We start from the raw sequence: 25,924 nt of genomic DNA, 5'->3' as shown, positions 1-25,924 counted from the left end.
TACATATGAAGTTCTGCGCAGTAAGTCTAAAGTATGATGCAACTCTTTAAGCCGTAAACTGCTTGGTGCATTGATTAATTGTGTATGTATCACATTTTATACTAAAATCACTATAAATACTCTAGATATGTACAGATTTTTTACATCAAAACGCAACTTTGCACAAAAAGGACTGAAGCGTGAGATACACGTGAGGAGAGATGATGCAAAAGAGAACGAGTGAGCAAGGGAAGTTGTGTAAAGGACGCCAGGTTCAAAGGATCGATGTCGGTTTGAAATTGTCTAGCAGTGAGAGTACTTATCTCGAAACAGCGATTTTTTTTTCTTTTTTTTTTTAATAGCTTATACGGTTCTTTGTTTGTGAACAATCGAAATCGAATAGAGAGTGCTGGCTGTACCGAATTAATTTTGAGTGGTAATATCCTTGTAAATCATTAAATCATATGAATCATGGCCAAAAAACCTCAAATTCCTCCAATCCAATGTTAATTTTATAAAAGGAATATAGGATATATATGGACTGGCTTCGAGTGGCATATCAAAACAACCAGCAACCATCTGTCTTTTTTACAGCCATTAAAATCCATAAAATTTATTACTCACGCCATATTTTCATCAACCCATCTTTATTTACATATGAAAATCTTTATATTTAGTCAACCATACATTTTTTTTCATACCACTACGCCCTTATCTTTAGCCCTCCATGTATTTCCAGCTAACCGTCCCTTTGATTCAACCACCTTCAACTTTTCTTGAAGGTATTCATCCATTATACTCAGCAGTTCACTTTCCTAATTTCAATCAGTCCTTACCATCAATTTAAGCCATTTGCACATTTGTTTACAGCAATACAATCTAGCTCTTGCTCTTTTTAACAATTCCTTTTCTCATTTTCAGCTATTCATGTCCACCTTTTTATCCATTAACACTCATTTTCGACCGTCTATGCCATTAAGCTATGCCATTTAACTCATTATCAGCATTTTATCCTTAATTTCAACCATCCCTGGGCTGAATCTAATCCTTCAGTTCCACACATTCACCTTTCCCATCATTACTTCCAGTGACATTCAGCCTTTCCCATCATTACTTACAGTGACATTCAACCTTTCCTATCACTACTTACAGTGACATTCATTCTTTCCCAACATAACTTCCGTGACATTCAACCTTTCCCATCATTACTTCCAGTGACGTCCATGAAATCGACCTGTTCCCAGCTGCACTCTCCGAATTCCCAGTGGACTCTGGGCTAGTAGGTCCCACATTTGCCTGCGTGCTGAGTCAGCAGTTCTCCCGCCTCAAAAAAGGCGATCGGTTCTTCTTCCAAAATTTAATGCAGCCAAAACCTTTCCGCCCGGGTAAGTAGAGTATTTTATTGAGTAAATTTAAGAAATTCATTTTATTCATTGAATTGGAGATGCAAAGCCAATTCAGTGACAAGGGTAACTTTAGCGAAAACACAGGAAAAGTAGAAAGGTTAAAAGTACGCATGACAAAGGGCTAATGGTATATGGTACCCATGCGTGATATCCACAGTGACTGGCAACATTATTTTGATGATCAAAACATTTTACAATTTTATACAGAATATTTGATGAATATGTGATCAATTTTGGTTGCTAACTCTTAACAAAAACTAGGTCATTCAACTAATAGCAAGTAAAACATTAAATACAAAGTGAATTATACATCTTAAATGAAAACAGAGCTGTTATCAGATAATTCAGAAGTATTTTTCTTTGTTTTAATTGAACATTGAGTAAATAAATATATACATTTTTATACATCATACCTTATCTATTGTCACCCCAGTATATTCAAACTATGAAATACAGAACAGTATTTTTCAATGAAACCCGTTCAAAATCTCACTTTTATTTCTGTCTCCATTGTTTAGAAGAGTACAATCATCGTACATACTTCTTATATCTATTTATTTCCTATCTAGTTATTTTTTAATCATCATGAATTTTTTGCTACTCAAACTACTTTCTTCACAATCCAATGCAACTCCAAGCTAAAATAATTGTTCAAACCTTTCTAAAACCATTTTTTCCACCGTTATGCGGCGATACTCCACCCAGATACAATTCTAGTCATTTAAATTTCCTTCCTTTAATCATATTTAGAAATTCTAATCATCTCTTCTGACATCATTCGTTACAATGGATATATACTGAATTCATCCCTACGCCCCTAATGCAGCATCTACGTGGTCAATTTGCTTTCATTCCAGTCCTCACGTAACTCTTTTAAACATTCCTACGACTTTTTCCTGTAATACTTCGGTTAATATAAAATATTGTGTGAATAACAGCTTCTTGATTCATACCTTTCAGATCTCCTTTGTAATAACATTATTATGATAAACAATAAAGGGGATAGATGTTAAGGTATCAACATGTTTACCTTTTCAATCTAGAGGCAGTACTTTTCTACTCAGAATTACATGTTCAGCCATAGTTAAGATTTGCATTCTATTATAAATACACATTCACTCCTGTCTCAGTCATGTGACTTGTGGGTACTATAGTTGTTTCAATGGAATACCTTCCTTTGCAGAGATATTTATATCACTTTTCTCTTCACGTGCAGATCAGCTGAAATCGATAAGTAAGCAGACATTAGCTGCAATCATCTGCCACAACTCGGATATTGAATCCTTGCAGCCACATGTATTCCGGACAGTTGACCGACAACAGTACGTAGAGATGTATAATAAAAACATTCCTCTACATTCTTTCATTACTGAATTATTTCCTTTCATTCTTTACTGAATGGATATGATAGCGAATATTCAGCACAAATTTCTCCCAACTTAGGAAAAATTATTTGCGAGGACAAGATGTTTAGTAGCGATGCGAGATTGGTGGTAATTCTACATTGTATCTTGATCATGTACTCATGCAATTGATATCTCATTCCTTATTTTTAGGAAATAAGACATTTTTAAATAGGATATGCCACCTCTCAAATAAGAAAAGCCATTTTTAGAGAACTAACTCTCTTAATTTAACTCTTCAGAAATAATCCTAGACCATGCTCATCCTATCCAAAATTGGATGTAAGCCTGTGGAAGGAATATCAAGGACCTTCACCTCCAACTCCAACTCCAACTCCATCTCCATCTCCATCTCCAACTCCAACTCCATCTCCAACCTCACCCACTACAACTAGTCAAAAACTGAGAGCGTAAGTAACTACTATAGGCTACTTCCAATTACGATTTCATAGCATTCGTCGATTTCAAAATACAGCTTCAGTTGAATTTATTGCTTTGACATTACTTCCTAATCCAGACCCAAAGTAGATATTTTTTCATATTCAATTCCCAATTACAAATACAATTCTAGATTAGGTAGTTATTTACAAAACTAATTCAAAAGTGTCTATTCCAAATATCAGTTTCAGAATAGGGACCAATTTATAAATCATATTTCCCAAGAAAGATTAAAAATCCAAATTAAATTTTCAACTAGAGGGGTACTCAGTAGAGAGCATACCTCTTCCACAGAAGCTTATTCCTCGAGGTTATAGTTAATTCGGTAGACCTTTTGCTCGACCTTGACTTTTGACCTAGGACTTTCAAAACTGAATCACTTCCACCTCTCAACATAACAATTAATCCATGAAAGTTTCCCTACTCTATGAGTAAAATTGTGACCTCTGCCACGGAAGCTTATTTCTCGACCTTGACCTTTGACCTAGGACTTTCAAAATTTAATCACTTGCACGTCTCAACATAAAAATTAATCCCTGAAAGTTTCACTACTCTATGAGAAAAATTATGGCCAGGTAGTTGTTCACAAACAAACAAACGGACAGACAGGGGCAAAACATAACATCCTCCCAACTTCGTTGACGGAGGTGATGATGTACTTATTTTCTATTTAGTTCCAGACTAAGAACCTATTTCCACACCTACAGTAGTTATATTCTAAGAATCAATTTTGACATTCATTTTCTAAGAGTGTGCAACTTTCAAAATCCAGTGGCTTAATAGCCATCCATTACCAAATCCATTTCCAGACTACTAATTCTTGAAATCCAGTTCAAGGGTAAGTACCTACTACTAAATCCAATACTCTTTTTGAAGACTAATTAAAGAGAAGAATCTGTTCTGAAATTTAATAGCCAAAGAGCATCTATGACTTTTTCCAAATTAATTTCTAGAAGAGTAGTCGTATTTGTTAAGTGAATGTATAATTTCCAAAAACTTTAAGACATGGAAAATACTAGAATTAGGTGAGCTTCAAGCAGCACAGTTGAAAAGCTATCAAAGCTGTAAATCCAGTACTACCACCTAGCAATGGAAGCTTGCTCATTCTAGACCTCTGTAACGTGAAGTAACCTAAGGGAAGTATTTCCTCATCTTCGAGACAGTAGATAGAACATGATCGTGTAGTATTGAATCTTCTAATTACGATGCAAAACCAAAACTCAACGACTCTATTATGTAATTCTTATATAATTTTTGCAGTTCATTTCATTTGAGATTTAAACGTGTAATATACAGTAGAATATATACAATACTTCACATAAAGTGTATCTATCTTATACTGGTAAGATATCTCAAGTTTTTCGTTTTGGTAACTGTACTCATAAATGAAACTCCAAAATACTAATGAAAATTGAAAAAAAAAAAAAACAACTTTGTATTACGAGTAATTTGACAGTATCCAAAACTAAATTTTTGTAATTCTTCTACTGCATGGTAAGACAAGTATAAATGGTTAATCTCCTTTAGTGGTCCTTTGTTTTCTAATAAGTCCACACATACTTAAGGCTTTTCAATATGCATGTTTGTACTTTTAGCATCCCTATCAAGGATAGAATGTTTATCACAATTCCACTTTGAGTCCTTTTCCAACTTTTGCAGAGATGGGTGTGTTGGTGTTGGCCCTTTCCGGGATGACACCCAATACGACGGCTGGTGTACCTCCAACTGTTTACATGAGCCTTCGTACTGTCCCCCCACGCACTGTTCTTGCCCTTCTTTCAACACGATTTCTTGATTTCAACTTTTCTATATTCTTGTATGAATGATGTTCATTCTCTGTACACAATTTTGTATTCCATTGTAACAAATAAAGTGCCAATGACGTTATCGTTAATCCCAAGTAGGGACCCGTCCTTCTTTGGAGTGATTGTACCGTTATGCTCACCTTCAAGTGATATTTTATAAATCACAACTATTGTAAAACTTTGTACATTAAAAAAATTTCCCCACTTTGGAGATAAAGCTGACTACAGTAAAATCCATGAACTCTCTGTAACCTCAAGTGATGTGGGGTGAAAGGAGCATTGAAAGTCTACTAAACAAAGAGAGTAAATTAAATTTTTGTAAGATCTTGGAAAACTTGAAGATCATTAGTAAATAAGCTATGTAAAAGTCTGATTAAACTTTATCTGACATATGACCCTAACCTTAGTCTGCCCATCACCTTCACTGGTAGTTTACGCAAGCCAAATGGGAGCCTACTAAGTACATTGACTCTGACTGATATATGCATGCCACGTACATGGTTTTTATAGTTTATGGTTCAAATGTTGTACAAAATTTTAATCTATACTGGACTTTTAACCAGTTAGTATTACCTTCAGCTCACTCAATAAAATGGTATCCTCAACACATTATGCATACGAGCTATGAACTCTTATTCTCGTACGGTTCAAACTCTATAACGAAGGCTGGATTCTTAATCAACATTTGATCTCTAATTAAGACTACTACTTCACTCTGCACATTGACATAATTACTGAAATATTCATGTTAAATATGAATGATCTACCTCTTATACTTAAAATAATCATGGCTATGATTGGGGTCCTATTTCACCTTTCACCTAAATTATGACCTTGACTGCACTGTGCACATGAGCATCATGAAAATTTTGTATAGTTAAGAAGCTTTACCCAAAGTCTAACCCTATTTCATCATTGACCTTATCTATGAATCAACCTTGACTCACCTCTGCACATTTTCATTAATGGGTCAAGCTATGAATTCTAGTATGAAGTCTCCTGTATACCAGATAAATTTCTATTCAATCTTTAACCTTCAAATATATCCTTCATATCACTCTGTATGATGCATTATTAAAGAACTAGCATACGTGGCTCATCAAAATGACGTCTAAATCCCTCTCACCAGGGTATGACTACTCCCTCGCCCACTACTCATGGGATGGGGAGAGATCAGCATATATCTATATATCTATACTTATATCCAAGCACTTGCTCTTTATTATATAGGGGAGATTACGCAGACAGAATATGAAGACTATCTAGTACAGTATAGTGTAGCTATTATAGCCCTACACAAATTGCTACTTAATATCTATCCTCTAAGAAGGACATTAATCCAACCCTCTCGCTCTACATCAGCTTCATTTTTAGATCACGTACATCAAAAATTAATACTCTATCTCATATTTTAAAAAAGCTAAGGCTAAGATCGCATGCCTATTTGCCCTTGGATTTATACGCATGAGTTTGACTTCTAACAGAACTTCACATTGGCCCCAATATTGGATTATGCAGATCAAATATAAATTCCTACTTGATCTATAAACTCTGAACATGTCCTCGACAAACCCTTCTTTGGAAAACTGGCACCGTTTGCAGTATCTGGAACTGTACCACGAAGGGTTTCTTTTGAGGTCAAGCTTTTAGCTAAGTAACTATATATACTCACTAGGAAATTATTTTCATTAGCAAATGGTGCTTGATACAAATTTTTTATACTACTCAATTCCAAAATGTATGATCCCTAATCCAATTGCAGTGTAACTTTTGAATTCTTAGTTATAACTTTATTACTAATGTCACTCAACTCACTGGCTTCATTTCAAAATTTCACTATGCATTCAAATATGAATTTTTAAAAGTTATGACTAAAGCTAGCATACTATTGGATTTTGATCTACACATATGATCTTTGCAACATGTTTTACATTTGGATCAAGGGGAATTAGGCATGGCATATGTAAATCTCTTTCTCATCTAGTTGAAAAAAGATGGCAAAGAATAAGCCATTATTTGACACTTTCCTCTTGGTAAGGGTAGAAGAGACTCTTTAGCTTTGGTAAGCAGTTCTTCTAGGAGAAAGACACTCCAAAATCAAACCACTGTTCTCTAATCTTGGGTAGTGCCATAGCCTCTATACCATGGCCTTCCAATGTCTAGGGTTAGAGTCCTCTTGCTTAAGGGTACACTCGGGTACACTATTCTAACTTATTTCTCTTCCTCTTGTTTTGTTCAAGTTTTTATAGTTCATACATGAAATATTTATTTTAAGGTTACTGTTCTTAAAATATTCTATTTTTCCTTTTTTTTCCTTTCATCGCTGGGCTATTATCCCCGTTGGACCCCCTGAGCTTATAGCATCCTGCTTTTCCAACTAGGGTTGTAGCTTAGAAAGTAATAATAATAATAATAATAATAATAATAATAAGGTTAAATCATGTGTCTGATCTAGACCTTATTCACATAATGTAGAAACAGTGAAGGTCAAGGTCTAATCCATATTTGACATTCGACATGGCTGTTTGCTCTTAAATTTGGCCTTACCCTACATATTGGTTTCGTTGTGTACACAATATATTTGTTCTCAATCTAGTTTATTTTGGATATTATGACCAAGAATAGATTATTTGATCTTTAACTTGAGTAAGCTCCATGTCTATATATCAATACGATAGCGTGTGTTATTTATTTATTTTGTTTGTCACGCTTTAAAGAAACCGGAAATAATTTCATGGTATACTCTTACAAATTCACATTAGACTTTGATTACTTGACCAAAGCACATCTTATATAGTTTTCCCAATTTTGTCTTAAGCACCTGACTTTTTTTAAATATTAGACAAAAAATTGAGTTCTATCAATTTCTATAACCTAGGTTATAACATTAATCTCGGGACATTTTATTCAAGCCTGTATAGCTTAGGAACAAGATAATTAATATTGACAATATCATTTCGTGTAATTTACACTGGTTCCGCTAGTTAGCATGATTATTTTATTATAAATACTGTTATATGTGAAGTTTATCATGTGAAGTTAGAAATTAGTGGATAATGTCCAACAACTGTTTGACCCTTGATCTTCAAGCATGATATTGATCCTACTGCAGGGTAAATCCATTTGGGGCATATCCATGTCAAATATTACAACTCTATTTTATTCACAAACGGTTATGCCCAAGGTTAACCTATGACTTGGCTTTTGGCTTCTTAGCAAGACAATAAACTTGACCTTAATTTGACAGTCCCATTACACGGTGAAACCTATCTTCTAATACTTCAATAGATATGGCCAAGGTTAAAATCCCATTTGAAAAAGAGCTCTTTGACCTAACCCTGATAATGGCTTAATCAGTGAATTGTGTAAGCCAAATGCAAAAGTTTCTATCTTGCAGAGTTCATGTTATTGGCAAAGCTAAATTCCTATTTGACCTTTGACCTCTATATTTTACCTTGACATCAACAGAAGAATGCATGGTGTTTATGAATTTGTTATCCTGGGGCGCAAAAACATCACAGCCAAGGTTATTTTTCTTTTTTTTTTACTTTATAAATATCTACAAGTATGGCCCTGACTTCACTGCACATGGGTTCAGGATGCCAGAAACAGCACATAGTCTTCATTTATGGAAGATGTACAGCAAATATAATCTCTTTTTCAATTATTTATGAAGCTATGAGAAAATTTTAATTACTATAGAACAGTTAAACTCTCAAATATCACCCTTGACTTTCCTCTACACATTATCATTAGATCATGCAAATATAGTCTTTAAATAACGTCTTTATCTGACATCGGTCAAAATTTATGTCCACAAGACAAATGCCTATTTGGGCTTTGACATCTAAGGGACTCTTACCATACTCTCTGGCATCGCAAACTATTGCTGTATGACAGGGTGCACTTTTGGACTATTTTCCAACTGATTTGGGTGCAGCCGTTTTTTTAGGGAAAAGGGTTATTCTAACATACATTTCCATTTCCCTTATGTAATAAAGAGATATGCATCTCTATTGCTACATATATATTAGGAAACTTTTCCGAGCTAAAAGGGCCCCCCGGGCGAGTCGGTGCAAATCTGCCTCGCTAAAATAAAAAAAAAAGACTGTAGAATAGCTTGCCTGAGTGTAGCCTCAAGCAAAGAGAATTCTAACCCAAGACAGTAAGAAGACCATGTTACAGAGGCTATGGCACTACCTACGACTAGAGAACAATGTTTTAATTTAGGAGTATCCTTCTCCTAGAAGAGCTGCTTACCATAGTTAAAGTCTCTTCTACCCTTACCAAGAGGAAATTAGCCACTGAACAATTACAGTGCAGTGGTTAACTCTTTGAATGAAGAAGAATATGTATCTCCGGCCATGTGGAGAGAATGAAGGATAACACGCTAACGAAAAAAATGTTGAATTGGTAGCTTTTAGATAAACGGAAGGAATTTCTGTACGGAAGTTGCTAGAAATTTATTGGAAACAAAGGTCCTTAATATCCAGAAAGCACGAAAGTATGACCAATATAGAGGTCGGTGAAGCGTGTGTAGGAGGATTTAACTTACTGCTGATGAAACTTCTGTACATGTGCAAGACTTAGGCCTATGTATTTTTGTACTATCTTGCACAGAGGATAAATCTATGATCTAGCAGTTACAGTATCAATTTGACAATGAGAATTATTTGGTTTTAGTAATTTGTCATCCCATAATATTATATATACATATACATCATACATATATATATATATATATATATATCTATATATATAATATATATATATATATATATGTGTGTGTGTGTGTATATATATATATATATATATATAAGTATATATAATATATATACTGTATATCACAATGTTCTAGAGACCTAGCATATAGGCCTACGTATATGATAAGAGATTCTGTCACCTCTCAACCCATGGTCGGACCAGGAATAACCAAACAATAGACGATAGTCTAAATAAATAAAGCGTTTGGGGCCCCCGAAAACCCATCATGAGGACGGCAAGAATGTGGTTACTAACGAAAAATGTTAAAAGTCCCGAGAGTGGTTCGAACTTCAGGACCGTCAGTCTGATAGTCTTCACTGTTCCACTAGGCTACCATTATTGTCAAAAATAAATAAACAAAAAAATAAAAAATACTTACGATAATTAGCGGTGCTCACTTTAGGTGAGCTTGTTAACTATAATATAAAGTTGTTTACAATCTTAGCGAATTAATTTAATCACTTAGGAGTTATTTCAATTTGAATGAGTCTAAATACAGCTTATGTTGATGGCCTGGCCACGGAGGTTGGGACCCTCTGGTGTAAGAGACTAGATGTAAAAGAAAAACTAAGATATAACACTGTCTAGAGCCTACTATAAGCCTACTGAAATTAGATAAAGCTATAGTAGATCTAATATTTCTAACTGAAATCCAAGACATATTTACCAATACCTCATCCGACTTGCAGATTTAGGCCTACTAATAATCTAGGGAGTTTTCCAGGGAAAGCTTCCAAACACGCCATCTTTTAGTTTTCTTACTATACCTTTATAGCGTCTCGACGCAATCCCTTTTCAAGACAGGTTCCGTGACCTAATTTTAAATGGTTAGTTCAACTCTACATTAAACAAAGAAAGGTATCAGCGTAATATTTTCTATGGATGTTTTCAAATCTGGGACGTGTTAAAAAAATGGCTAATAGGTAAAAGCGATCACTTATAGCAATGGCTAAAAGTTGAAGGGAAATAAAAACTTATTCTTAAGACTGAATACTGAATATTATTAGGCTACATTAGTTTCATTCCACTTTGCAAATGCTTTTTCGTTGACTAGGTTGACATGAAAAGTAGTTTCATAGTTTATCTGTTACTTATCTATCTGCCACTTTTATGTATCTTAAATCACTTTACTTTTTTACTCCCCATTTATATTGTAATGTATCATTTACTTTGTTTTCTCGCACTGGCCTTTTTTCTCTATTGTAGCTTGACTTTTTTTCATCCACAACGACTATACTTATTGCATGAAGTCAAATTAGATTAAGAGAGCTACAAGAAGTTAATTAAGAAACAGGGTGCTCTTTATAATAGATGGTTATCTAATAATTTTTCATTAACAAGATTTTATATATGTATTTCCACCAGCGAATGTATTCCGACTAGATCTATTACAGTTATGTTGTACTCAATGGGCTGGTTAACCTCCTCCATTTTAATAATAAACGCTGCGTTTTCTTAATGGTCTTAAATCCATATTATGCTACACATTGCATATCAGTTGGTAGTTGGTAGTTGGTAGTCGTCCGCGGGTGTGGACGTGTGTTTCAATGCTCTGTATGGAATCTGGCTTTAAACGGAATCATTGTGTATCTCGTTGTTTATACTATGAAAAATCTCTTTGTGGGTGTTTGCTAGTATTGATATTAGTGAAATATAGTGCTAAAAATCAGTGGTTTCCTTGTATGTGAGGTCTGTAGTGAAAGGCCTGACCCAGCATTTTTGTGTTTGGGGCGGGGCTTCTTGAAAAGTCATTGAAAAACGACTTAATATGCCCTTCTCTAGAAAACGAAAAGTAAAACTTAATCCCGTGAATGATTCCGATCTATTTGTGACTGAAATCGACACGGTACTCCAAGGAAAAGCGGAAAATATAATGGCAGCAGCTTATGGAGAATGTGATGACTTAGGCAATCATGGCATGTGTGGGCACTGTGAGTCCTATGTCGCTGATGGGATACAATGCGATGAATGCCGAAGATGGTACCATGATGAAGAAGCTTGCTCTAATTTAAGGGATGGTACAAGTACTCTTTTAAAAAGCAGGAACATCATTTATAAATGTCCAAGATGTGTCGAGACTGCAAATCCCAATGGTTCATGGGCCAGGCAATCAAGGGATGACATGATGAGACTAAGCATCAACATAGAAGAGATGAAGGTTAATGTACAACAACAGATGTCTGGTTTTATGGATATGATAACTGCTCAATACACTGATATGCGTCAAGAAATTTGTTGAGCTGAAAGAGAAACTTATGGAATACAAACAAGAGAATGTGACCAAGACTACATATGCAAGTAAATTGAAATCAAGAAACACTTTGGTTATAAAATCTACGGAGGAAAATAAGAAGGCTTCAGATATCAAGAAAACTATCATGAAGAAGATAACCACGAATGTCGAACAGGTCAAAACCTCTAAACAAGGCCACTTGGTAGTTAATTTTGCGGATAAAACTGGGTTAGAAAAGGCTAAAAATGACTTAGAAGAGGTCAAGAATGACATTAAGGTAGAAGTAGATAAAAAGTATCTACTTAAACCGAAGATCAAGGTCTGCAATATTGATGAAAATGAAGATGATATAATTGCCAGTATAATGGAGAAGAATGAATGGTTGAATGATATATGTGAAAATGAAGAAGACTTTAAATTGATCAGGAAGTTTAAATCAAGACAAAGCGGTAAATTACACGTCATTATAAAGTGTAGTCCAACTATCAGGAAAGTCTTCCGTAAGAGGGATGATAGAGTATATACCAAGCTTGGAGGATGCTGTAAAATCTATGATTCCTACAATGTATTTCAGTGTTATAAATGCCAGGAATTTGGTCATACTGCCGAAAATTGTAGCAAGACTCAGGTATGTGCCAAGTGTAGCCAGGATCATCGAACCACGGATTGTACTGTAAACACGTTAAAGTGTCATAACTGCACAGTGAGGAATTACAATGATACGAATCATAAGACATATGACGATAACTGTAAAGTATACAAGGAGGAGCTTACCAGGATAAAAAATAGAACCGATCATGGAGTCTAGCCCATTGGTTAAGTGTGGTCTGATAAATATTCAATCGGTGGGGAATAAAACCATAAAGATTAGAAATCTTATTAACGAAATGGAATTACATTTATGCTTATTAACGGAAACTTGGTTGCAGGGAAATATTAGTGATAACTCAAAGATTCAGGAGATGACGCCGTGTACTCACGATTTCTACCACGTACCAAGAAAGGACAAAACTGGAGGAGGAGTGGGTGTCTTTGTGTCGAAAACCTTCTCTAGGGTTTCTATCATGAATGAAATAGTATTTGAAACGTTTGAATATATCTGTTTAAAACTGACAAGAAACAATAAGGTATTGAATATAATATCATTATATAGACCACCAGGGAGTAATATGACGAAATTCATTGAAGAATTTAGTATTCTTGTGGGTGTGGTGGACGATATTAAAAATACATTAATTGGTGGAGACTTCAACTGTTGGGTAGATGATGAAAATGATAATAAGGCTAAAGAACTCAAGGAAGTATTTGAGATGTTTAATTTAATAAACAGTGTTTTGGTATCAACGTCAGTAGGTGGTCATACACTCGACTTGGTCATATGTGGAAAAGACTCAGACCTAATAAAAAACCTTGAAGTGGAACCAGACTTTGAGATCTCAAAAATACATAAACTCTTCACCTTTAACGTTAATATAAATTGCACCAGAGTATTGAAAAAATGGATCACATATAGGGAACGGGAAAATTTTGATGCTGAGAATTTTACTGAAGCTAGTGTAGCGCAAATGTCTTGTGTGAACACACAATGTGAACATATGGTAGACATAGAATGTGTTGGGTGCTATACCGAGAAATACAACGACAATTTTGGAAAAATGTACGATACCATGTGTCCCATAAAGAACAAACAAATAGTGGTACGCGAAAATGTTAGATGGTATAATAGTGAGCTATTAAAGGCAAAAAGACACAGACGTTAGAAGGAAGGTAGATGGAAAAGAGCCAAATCCTTTCAAGCCAGAAATCTATATAATAAGGCCAGAAATGACTATAACATCCTGTTAGAAAAAACAAAAAGAAAATTCTACAACGGCGAATGTAAAAAAATCAATAACATGAAGGACTTTCACAAAAATCTTGATGATTTGATGGGATTAAAGAAAAAATATGTCTTGCCTGACAATGTTTGTGCAGAGAGTTTTGCTATATTCTTTAATGAAAAAATTGATAAAATCTATAGAGGTTTCCCCCAAAATCACTTGGAAGGACAGTCAGCTATGCCAGTGAAGGAGGGAAAGAAGTTAATAAAATTTAAGGAAATAAATATGTGCGACTTGTTAAAGGTTATGAGAGAGATGAAGAATACATATTGTGGAAACGACCCTTTCCCAAACAGTCCAATAAGTGAAGCTCCAAACAAGCAAGTTGTATATGATATTTACCTGAACATAATTAACCTAAGTATATCACAATCCTGTTTTCCTAGCTGTGAAAAAACTGCGTTGATCAAACCAATTTACAAAGGGAAAGGTGATGTAAACGAGCTAAATTCATATAGGCCCATTTCAAATTTATCCTACATGTCAAAGCTTATTGAAAAAGTCATAAGTGAGCAATTATGGGCGCATATTGACGAGTTAGAGGTATTCCCGGAAAATCAATCGCCCTACAGAGCTAATCATTCTACAGAAATTACTTTGTGCTCAATAATGAATGATATGATAGGTCTTCTTGATGGGGGAAAGTGTGGAATTTTGATTATGTTAGATCTTAGTGCTGCTTTTGACAGTGTTGTGCACGAGTACTTTCTTGACGACTTAAAGTCTATTGGAGTGACTGAGGAAGTTTAAATCAAGACAAAGCGGTAAATTACACGTCATTATAAAGTGTAGTCCAACTATCAGGAAAGTCTTCCGTAAGAGGGATGATAGAGTATATACCAAGCTTGGAGGATGCTGTAAAATCTATGATTCCTACAATGTATTTCAGTGTTATAAATGCCAGGAATTTGGTCATACTGCCGAAAATTGTAGCAAGACTCAGGTATGTGCCAAGTGTAGCCAGGATCATCGAACCACGGATTGTACTGTAAACACGTTAAAGTGTCATAACTGCACAGTGAGGAATTACAATGATACGAATCATAAGACATATGACGATAACTGTAAAGTATACAAGGAGGAGCTTACCAGGATAAAAAATAGAACCGATCATGGAGTCTAGCCCATTGGTTAAGTGTGGTCTGATAAATATTCAATCGGTGGGGAATAAAACCATAAAGATTAGAAATCTTATTAACGAAATGGAATTACATTTATGCTTATTAACGGAAACTTGGTTGCAGGGAAATATTAGTGATAACTCAAAGATTCAGGAGATGACGCCGTGTACTCACGATTTCTACCACGTACCAAGAAAGGACAAAACTGGAGGAGGAGTGGGTGTCTTTGTGTCGAAAACCTTCTCTAGGGTTTCTATCATGAATGAAATAGTATTTGAAACGTTTGAATATATCTGTTTAAAACTGACAAGAAACAATAAGGTATTGAATATAATATCATTATATAGACCACCAGGGAGTAATATGACGAAATTCATTGAAGAATTTAGTATTCTTGTGGGTGTGGTGGACGATATTAAAAATACATTAATTGGTGGAGACTTCAACTGTTGGGTAGATGATGAAAATGATAATAAGGCTAAAGAACTCAAGGAAGTATTTGAGATGTTTAATTTAATAAACAGTGTTTTGGTATCAACGTCAGTAGGTGGTCATACACTCGACTTGGTCATATGTGGAAAAGACTCAGACCTAATAAAAAACCTTGAAGTGGAACCAGACTTTGAGATCTCAAAAACACATAAACTCTTCACCTTTAACGTTGATATAAATTGCACCAGAGTATTGAAAAAATGGATCACATATAGGGAACGGGAAAATTTTGATACTGAGAATTTTATTGAGGCTAGTGTAGCGCAAATGTCTTGTGTGAACACACAATGTGAACATATGGTAGACATAGAATGTGTTGGGTGCTATACCGAGAAATACAACGACAATTTTGGAAAAATGTACGATACCATGTGTCCCATAAAGAACAAACAAATAGTGGTACGCGAAAATGTTAGATGGTATAATAGTGAGCTATTAAAGGCAAAAAGACACAGACGTTAGATGGAAGGTAGATGGAAAAGAGCCAAATCCTTACAAGCCAGAAATCTATATAATAAGGCCAGAAATGACTATAACATCCTGTTAGAAAAAACAAAAAGAAAATTCTACAACGGCGAATGTAAAAAAACCAATAACATGAAGGACTTTCACAAAAATCTTGATGATTTGATGGGATTAAAGAAAAAATATGTCTTGCCTGACAATGTTTGTGCAGAGAGTTTTGCTATATTCTTTAATGAAAAAATTGATAAAATCTATAGAGGTTTCCCCCAAAATCACTTGGAAGGACAGTCAGCTATGCCAGTGAAGGAGGGAAAGAAGTTAATAAAATTTAAGGAAATAAATATGTGCGACTTGTTAAAGGTTATGAGAGAGATGAAGAATACATATTGTGGAAACGACCCTTTCCCAAACAGTCCAATAAGTGAAGCTCCAAACAAGCAAGTTGTATATGATATTTACCTGAACATAATTAACCTAAGTATATCACAATCCTGTTTTCCTAGCTGTGAAAAAACTGCGTTGATCAAACCAATTTACAAAGGGAAAGGTGATGTAAACGAGCTAAATTCATATAGGCCCATTTCAAATTTATCCTACATGTCAAAGCTTATTGAAAAAGTCATAAGTGAGCAATTATGGGCGCATATTGACGAGTTAGAGGTATTCCCGGAAAATCAATCGCCCTACAGAGCTAATCATTCTACAGAAATTACTTTGTGCTCAATAATGAATGATATGATAGGTCTTCTTGATGGGGGAAAGTGTGGAATTTTGATTATGTTAGATCTTAGTGCTGCTTTTGACAGTGTTGTGCACGAGTACTTTCTTGACGACTTAAAGTCTATTGGAGTGACTGAGGAAGCACTGAAATTTTTGCGAAGTTACTTAGTGAACAGGAAGACTATTGTAGAAGTTTCTGGAAACCGATCCAATGAGAGAATTCTTATGAAGGGTGTACCACAGGGTAGTGTTCTGGGCCCTATCTTGTTTAACATATATACTATCGAGCTATCACACATCTTGAAAAAACAAAAAGTGGGTTTTAAACTTTATGCAGATGATACTCAGTTTTACCTCTCAATTTCAACAACACAAGATACAGAGAAGAAAAATGATGAGATAATGACTGAAATAAAAACATGGATGCAGAGGAAAAAGCTCAAATTAAATGATGATAAAACAGAATGTATGTTCTTTGGCACAAAGGTGGCTTTGAAGAATTACCAGTTAATTCAAAGTATAAAAATTGGTGATGCTGATGTTGGGATTGTGCCTGTTGTGAAAAATTTGGGTGTACTGATAGACTGTAATTTGTCAATGAGGGACCAAATTGTGAACACAGTGAAAGTGTGTAACTATCACCTGAGAAACATAGCATTTATTAGAAAATATTTAACAGAGGGCAGTACAAAAATTTTAGTGATGAGTCATATAATATCAAGGCTTGATTATTGCAATTCTCTGTACTACAAATTGCCCAATACACTACTAAGAAAGCTTCAAAATGTGCAAAACCGGGCGGCTAGACTGATAAAAGGCATTAAACTAAGGGACAGAATAACTCCTGCATTGATCTATCTACATTGGTTACCTGTTAAGGCTAGAATTGAATTTAAAATTTGCTTGTTGACTCACAAAGCATTTACAAGTGATAAGCCTAAATATCTTCGTGATTGCTTGGTCCCCTACCCTGAAGCTACCAGCGCCGCTGTAAGAGTTAGACATGCTGATGACCCACATGGACTATTCGAAATTAATGTGAATCGTGCAATAGGAGGAAGAACGTTCAGTTATGCTGCACCGAGACTCTTTGACGACCTTCCACTCGATGTCAAGAATAGCAATAATGTGGCAGCTTTCAAGAAAAACCTGAAGACTTATCTTTTTAGAAAGTGTTATAATAGTGACCTGAAAACTATTATAATAAGCCTGAATACAAATGCTAGCGAAATAACTGATAACGATACAGAGCAAAATATTAACTGGAAAGAAATTATTTTTTCACACACCAAGGCCCACCTGAACAGACCTTCAGTGTTTGGTGGAGGGCGAGAAATAAACCCCTAAAAGTAAAAGTAAGTATCAAACTGTTAATTAATTATAGGAAAGCTAAGACTAAACATTAATCTCTATCAGCATTTGAAATTTTCATAAGGGAGATTGAGTCTGTTAGCGTCACCTAAAGAAAGATATCCTCCCTATGCAATTAAAAACAAAAAACTTAAAAATGTCAGGGTTTCTTTACAATGTTGGCAGCACATATCCTCAAAGTAAGCTTACAAAAGTGTTTTGTTTACATATCTCAGGTAACTACGGAATGAGAAATGGCGTTGCATCACATTACAGCTGATTACGGATACAATCTTGAACTTGAAATGTATAACATATCTAACCTATGAAAAAATAGGAGATATGGAATCACTTCTGGTTGATAAGGTTATCGTAAACAATAACACCAGCTTTGGAACATTGTAGGCTACGTATTACCGTAAAATGATGCATAGGCCTAGACTTCCTTTGGACTTATGCCAATCGGATTGTTTTCATATTTTCCTTTAACCATAGCGTTCGAAGTGATGAGTTAAAAAAAAAACTTACAGTATATAATTATTTTTCTAATCCATAAGGACGGTCTACTTAATTAAATGAAAAAAAAAATAGTTTTAATGGCAAATAATTCGGCACTTGGGCTTCGTAACCAACGGACTCACATTTTTCAGAATTCATGGGCAACCAATATTCATTTAACCAAAAGGTATTACCTTATAAATTTCAAATAACATTATTATAATAAAACGTTATGTTCAAACATTTATAGTTTCCCTTAGATTAGACTAAGTGTAACTTTTATTCTGTAGGCCCAACTTACGCTATGCCTGATAAACATCTTTCTACAGCAGACTTTTAACAGGAACACTAATATAATGTAGCTCTTAAATTGCATATATTGGGAAAGCAATGACAGTCTATTCTCTCTAAACAAAGGTGCAAACTTTTTCTACCACTACTAAATGAAAAAAAGAAAAAAAAACAGATATGATAACGAAATAAATCTATTCGTTTAACACCATCATTTAATATTCATGCAAATGCATAACCAACATTATCAATGTCCAATCTAAGGAAATAATGAGATTACAGAATACAGAAAAATTCTTAAGCTGAATTGTTAACAGTTTAGTTCATTCGTGGCTGTGGTTGTGTATCTACTAACTATACATCATCAATATTGTCCAACTCAAGAATCTATTCACTAAAGCCGTTTTCCTCAATTATAATTGTTAATCCTCCCTTAGAGTTTGGTTCTAACACAACTGGCTGTATGATACATACTGTAGATCCTTAGACTTACTGAAACTAAAAGTACAAACTTGTTACTGTGTCAACGATTGCTATCTAACGTGTTTCATATTCAATAAAAAAAAAAGACAACAAAATTCAGTACGTAAATTGTCTTTTATTTATAACCCGACGATCAGCTTTACTAACATACCGTGCTAACACTGGAAAAAAAACCTGTCAGTTATTTCGAAATATATCAAACGTTAGCCTACCAGTAGGGGTGACCTCTGTAGTTATGCACTATATCGTAGCCCATAGACCTACAAAACTGAATGAATTCCGGGTAATTCTATATAAAAATACGATTCATGTGGCAAAATGAAAGCTATCATACCGTTAAAATATTCATATCGTGAAAATTGCAAAAATCTAATAGCATGCAATAGTACTTACCACGTCTCTGCCCCAAGTTCCGTTCCCTCCCAGTAGAACCTTATTAACTACTACAGATTCCCTCGTTGAAAGTATTATCGGATTAACTCACTCATGGTTCATTAATTGGGGATACTTCTATAAAACTAGTAATGGCTTTTGCTCCGCCGTGAGCTCGCTTTGCTCTCGAAAAAAAAAAAATATCACTACTCCTATGTACTGGTAATCGGTACATGGAGAGCTGTACATGAGCCCTCCCTAATTGATTATTAATTCTTTGGACATTATTTAGGGTATTTTTCTTCAAGTCACAGACCCTAAAATTCACTATGAAATTGAAAATTGCAAAAATCTAGTAGCATGCAATTGTACTTACCACGTCTCTGCCCTGAGTTCCGTGCCCTCCCAGTAGAACCTTGCTGGATAGTAAGTAGGTTATCGACACTCCATTTCCTTCACTAGTTTTTGAAGTCTAAAATGTTGTAACAAAAATAAATCCACAAAAGACAGAGTTCGTTAACTATTCACAAGGAAACAGAAACCCAAGTGTGGCGTTGTCGTCTGTCGAAACGTCAACAGTGACGGGTTTTAGAAAAACAAAACATTACATCGCTAAAGTCCTTAATTTTGAACTTGATTTCATAGTCTGCTAAAAATAATGTTGTGAACTATTACAAAGCAGAATTTATATATACACAATAATAAATACAAACATAATTTATCCCTTCTCTAAACGATTTGTGTTGATTTGAGGTGATAAACAAAAACTATAGACTTTTATTAGACAATTCGGTAGCTTTTATTCAACGACAAAATAACAACTCGTCAACTCGGGCAGTGTTGCCAGATCCCCTGATGAAAAAAAAAAATCACTAAATGTTTCTAGATTTGTACGAGTAAAAGTGTACAGACAAATAAAACACAGGGAAGTGTATAAAGTCCTCAATCAATACACAGTTCCGAATAGAGGCTGTATTTTGCTTGCTGGTAATGATGGGGTAGGCCTATAGGCATACTAAAAATTCTAGATATCAACTGCCTGGATCACCCAGAAAACGCACTAAGTAATTAAATTACACCAACAACATTAATTTTATACGATATGTTTCGTTTATTTCACAAACACCATTCTGGTATGATGTGTCTTGTATAGGATCTATACCCACAACTGCACAACATCATAAGAAAAATATTTATTTGATTTGCTGCACAAAATTGATGGCAATAAAATTGCATTTGGGTGTATTCCTTTTCATGAATTAATTACCAGAAAGTTTAAAGACAATATAATTAAACATGTAACCTAGATTATGGTCCTATACATAATTCAGGTATCAAAAAACTGCATACATTTAGAAATAAAGAAAATTTTTACGTACACAATAGTATGCAGAATGAAAAATATTATCCCTTGCGATTCAATATTCCTTGATTTTAGTTTTTGTACAAGATCGTTGTTACAGAACAAGCAAAAAAAATCTAGATCAATTCATTCAGAAACTTAGGTCTTAATAAAGCTTTTTATAGAATGATAATCTTTCCAATTTTTCACTACCTCTTTGTGCATCCTATTGGCTAGACAACTGTGATTAGAATGTAGCTAGAATATATTAGCTGTTCATGGCAATATACCAAAAAAAGAAAAAAAAAACAGGAAACTCGCTTACTATTATTCAAGCCAGTCTCTATATAAGGCTCTCATTCAAACCGCCATAACATTCACCAGCTTTAGGCTAATTGTTCAGTGGCTACTTTCCTCTTGGTAAAGATTCAAGAGACTTTGCCTGTGGTAAGCAGTTCTTCTAGGAGGACACTCCAAAGTCAACCCATTTTTCTCTAGTCATGGGTAGTGCCATGGCCTTCCACTGTCTTGGATTACAGCTCTCTTGCTTGAGGGTACACTCGGGGGCACGCTATTCTATCTTATTTATCTTCCTCTTTTTTTAAGTGTTTATAGTTTATATATGAAAGATTTGATTTAATGGTGTTATTGTTCTTAAAATATTTTTTGATTGTTTGTTACTTCTCTTGTAGTTTATTTCCTTTCCTCACTGGGCTATTTTACCCTTTTGGAGCCCTTGGGCTTATAGCACCCTGCTTTCCCAACTAGGTTAATAGCTTCTCTTGCAATAATAATAATAATAATAATAATAATAATAATAATGATAATAATAATAATTTAATTTTTCAGATCTCCCTTCTTGACGCTCATACAACAATGGAGCATGGAAATTAGACCAACGCTCCCAAAGTGCAACTTGACGGGATATGCTCCATGAGTCCTTCATTCAGGAAAATATTATCGAGGCATATGGCTACCACAATGAATTAAATACAAGTACAAAATCTTCATAAAGTAAAAGAAATTTCTCTGCTTTTGCATGCTATGAAATATGCACTGTTCATAAACATATGTCTCTTTTCAATAAATGATTTTTAAAAGGATTTTTGAAATTCATTGCACTTACAAAATTCGTTGACGTAGATGAATGTTGTTTAGTAATAGAGTATCGCTATTAGCTAGGTGGATTGGATGAATGAATTTGGTACTCTGGGGACTGGGAGGCCATTCATGGTTAAAATGCACCCGGGGGGGAGGGTGTCTCAGTTACATTATCAAGTAAAACAAGAAGTTTGGAAAGCACGATGGAATGAAAGAAGAGTTAACGAAGATATAGTTAAAGGCTAAAAAAAGAGTGCAGCTGGAGGCCACAATGCATGCACTGTGCTGAGTGAGGTACACCAGCGTCCGCCTCTAAGGATAAACATATGTAATTATTCAGCAAAAAAAAAAAAAAATAAAATAAAAAAATAAAATAAAATAAATAAATAAAATAAAATAAAAACGAAATTTATACATATGAAAAGAGAATACTTTAAACTCAGCATTGTGGCAGAATCTTTTTTATATTCCATCTTGTAGAATGTTAGTAACGATTTAGTCCAACTTCTTGAGTATGTGAATGTTTCTCACCCCCTACGCCAGTAAGAGGGGTCACAGTCCTTTGACAGCCTTAGACAGCGTCAAGTCATGTATTCTTAAAGGTTGCTCAATAGTGGCAAAGGTAAAGGACAGAACAATGCCCTAGAGACAATCAATACACACACATGATCATCGCACAAGGCGCCTCTTCAGCCAAGCTAGGACCAGAGGACAACCAATGGCTTCCAATTATTCAGCAGATGGACTATATAGGTTCCCACTAGCTCATAATGACGGTGAGGTTAGGCACGAAGAAAAACCACCGTCGAATAGATTGCGAGACTAAGACGTTACTAATTAGCTCTCATTATAACTAGATTGTATATTGGTCCTCATCATCATCATCTCCTCCTACGTCTATTGACGCAAAGGGCCTCGGTTGGATTTCGCCAGTCGTCTCTATCTTGAGCATTCAATTCAACACTTCTCCATTCATCATCTACTTCGTGCTTCATAGTTCTGAGCCATGGAGGTCTGGGTCTTCCAATTCTTGTACTGCCTTGTAGCGCCCAGCTGAACTAATCTCTCTTGGGGAGAGCGAAGAGCGTACCCAAACCATCTCCATCTACCCCTCATCATAATCTCGTCCACATATGGCACTCGAGTAATATCTCTTAGTCTCATTTCTAATCCTGCCCTGCCATTTAAGGATAGTGTCCCTACCATTTTCAAATCATAAAGATGCCTTTTTATATGCCAAAGCCAAAATGTGTTAATTTCGTTGAAATCGAAATATCCACTTATTGAAGCCTAAATACTTGATGCAGGATTGCTAAGCTATCTATCAAAATAAACCAAGCTACACAACACCAAGTTTCTCTTACATCATAACCAAAAGGATCATTGTTGTTTAAATATCTAACATTGGAATTCCAGTTCCAAACTTTCATGAGAAAAAGAAAACAAAGAAAGAAGTTAAGAACATGTAAATTTTATAGATTACATACACTGTTTTATAATAAACAAGTTTGTTTATAATGGCATTCTATTCATTAGAACAAGTTATCACATGAAACCTCATAAAAGCAACGTACACCTGAATTAAGTCCGAGTTAGGACTAAAGCAGACTTCGGATTATCGTCACAAGCTAGCTGTGTCACACTCTTCTGTAGTCTATTCTTTTTTAATGAGGCGCATTTGCACCGACTCACAGGGGTGCCCTTTTAGCTCGGAAAAGTTTCCTATCTGATTGGTTAGAATTACCTGGTTCAATCAATCAGCGATCAGGAAACTTTTCCGAGCTAAAAGGGCACCCCTGCGAGTCGGTGCAAATCTGCCTCACTAAAAAGAATTGACTATAGGTATCTTTTTATTTCTGTCCACCTTCAATCTGGCTGTAAGATTTTTACTGGAAAATAAAACCTAGAACCTGTTACTCATTTCTCACTTTGGTTTACTCAGAAAAGTCAACATTACTTGGTGGACTACTGTGATATTTCATGGTATGCCTATACATACTTCACGAAAAACGAAATAATTTGTGTACTTATATGATAATCATCTAAATAGAACTTTCTAAAAGCATCCATCTTATGACTTCGTAAAAAAAAAAAAAAAAAAAAAAAAAGTAGAGATCACAAAAAAAAAAAATCTATTTTGCAATACAGCCTTTGTCCTACGTTTTGCAACACAACCTTGTCCTAAGTCTACAGACACTTGAAAAAATTTCTAGTGGTCACGAAATCAATATTTCAACTTGGAACGCACAGGCCAATAAGAAGATAAACAAAGGTTTCAAATAAATCTCTCAAGTTCATCACTACAAGAGCACAGGGTTGTCATTCGTACGATAATTATCATACATATACGATTATTTTGGGTCCGGTACGATTAATGATTCATACCTTAGGTATATATATATATATATATATATATATATATATATATATATATATATATATATATATATATGTGTGTGTGTGTGTGTGTGTGTGTGTGTGTGTGTGTGTGTGTGTGTGTGTGGTAATTTAAACAATTATACTAAAATACCCGAAAATAAGTCATTTATCTTACTCTTTGATAATTATGTTTAAAGTGTGTACGTTAATTTAGGTTGTAAAACGATAATTTTAAGGCTCATGTACGATAATCCAGTGAAAATCTGGCAATCCTGCAATAGCAATTTCATGACTAGTACAGTGGCCAGTAACACTGAAAGCCGATCACGAAGAGGAAAGACAGTGACCACGGGATGAGCTTAGGCGTAGCATTGCACTCAACGAATCTTGTATAATCTACTTCAGTTATTGAACACCGGTGTAGTTTTTGGCATTTGGCGGTACACACAGAAGGGTCCTCGTATTTCACGGTATTGGCGAGGTAGTACAGATCGAACAGCTTACGGTCACTCTAGGGAGAAAGAAAAAAAAAATAAGTGATTGGTTTATAAAACTAAAACATATAATTTAGGGTAGAGTTTTTCATCGAAAGGAAGAAATATTGTTGGTTTACATTGAAGATGTGGTGTATTACTTAGCATTCATTTCATTATCATCATTTACTGAAACTGGGTTTTTTAAATGCTATAATGATACTTTGACTTGCTAAACTTGAAATTCTAATATACTAAAATGGGCTTTAACATATTAAAATTATACTTTAACATACTAAAATTGGGATTTTAGCATACTAAAATTGGATTTTTAAAAAAAAATTTTACTTTTACCACAATAAAATTGGGGCTTTTTAACATGATCAAATGACTCTAACATACTAAAATTGGACTTTTAATGTGCTAAGATGAGACTTTCAATATAAAATTGATCTATTTACATATCAAAATTGCACTTTTTAACATACTAAAATGGGACTTTTAACATACAAAAAATGACTTTTAACACTAAAATGTGACTCTTCCTTAAGATTTAACAATATTAGGTTAGAGTTCTTTCATGAGGGTACACTCAGGCAGGCTGTTCTGTCTTGTTTCTCTTACCATTGTTTTGTTAGTTTTTTATAGTTTAAATAGGAAATGTTTCTTTTAATGTTACTCTTCTTAAAATTTTTATTTTTCCTTGTTTCCTTTCCTCACTGGGCTATTTTCCCTGTTGGTGCCCCTGGGCTTATAGCATCCTGCTTTTCCAACTAGGGTTGTAGCTTAGCAAATAATAATAATAATAATAATAATAATAATAATAATAGGCAGCCATAACTGTTACTGTTAAAGTTTTTATAGTTTATATAGGAAATATTTATTTCAATGTTGTTACTCTTCTTAAAATATTTCATTTTCCTTTCTTG

The 25,924-nt window shown here is 34.6% G+C and overlaps 3 protein-coding genes across 4 annotated transcripts in view; 1 reads left to right on the top strand and 2 right to left on the bottom strand.

Annotated features, from left to right (window-relative positions):
- The window catches only part of LOC137629173 (DNA-(apurinic or apyrimidinic site) endonuclease 2-like), a 215,995-nt gene extending 195,724 nt beyond the window's left edge, over positions 1 to 20,271 (bottom strand). Inside the window, exon 1 of the mRNA XM_068360451.1 lies at positions 20,077 to 20,271. The gene's annotated coding sequence lies outside the window, so the exon portion shown is untranslated. The remainder of the gene's footprint in view (positions 1 to 20,076) is intronic.
- The window catches only part of LOC137629158 (peroxidase-like), a 46,669-nt gene extending 24,524 nt beyond the window's left edge, over positions 1 to 22,145 (top strand). The window contains exons 12-15 of one of the 2 annotated variants that reach the window (XM_068360431.1): positions 1,195 to 1,364; positions 2,602 to 2,707; positions 3,031 to 3,198; positions 21,892 to 22,145. In XM_068360431.1, the coding sequence (XP_068216532.1) occupies positions 1,195 to 1,364; positions 2,602 to 2,707; positions 3,031 to 3,198; positions 21,892 to 21,979 (532 nt within the window). In that variant the 3' untranslated portion in view covers positions 21,980 to 22,145. Of the gene's footprint in view, positions 1 to 1,194; positions 1,365 to 2,601; positions 2,708 to 3,030; positions 3,199 to 4,885; positions 5,194 to 21,891 lie in introns of those variants that run through there. The other variant, XM_068360424.1, reaches the window with a different exon arrangement.
- Positions 22,146 to 24,622: 2,477 nt separating this feature from the next.
- Positions 24,623 to 25,924, bottom strand: part of LOC137622703 (acid sphingomyelinase-like phosphodiesterase 3b) — a 19,886-nt gene continuing 18,584 nt past the window's right edge. The window contains 1 exon segment of the mRNA XM_068353299.1: positions 24,623 to 25,033. Coding sequence (XP_068209400.1) covers positions 24,815 to 25,033 — 219 coding nt within the window. The 3' untranslated portion in view covers positions 24,623 to 24,814.

The sequence above is a fragment of the Palaemon carinicauda genome, chromosome 2 (assembly GCF_036898095.1).
Source record: "Palaemon carinicauda isolate YSFRI2023 chromosome 2, ASM3689809v2, whole genome shotgun sequence".
Lineage (NCBI taxonomy): Eukaryota > Metazoa > Arthropoda > Malacostraca > Decapoda > Palaemonidae > Palaemon > Palaemon carinicauda.
The sequence above is the reverse complement of the archived record's forward strand: the minus strand, read 5'-3'. Positions and strand labels throughout refer to the sequence as shown.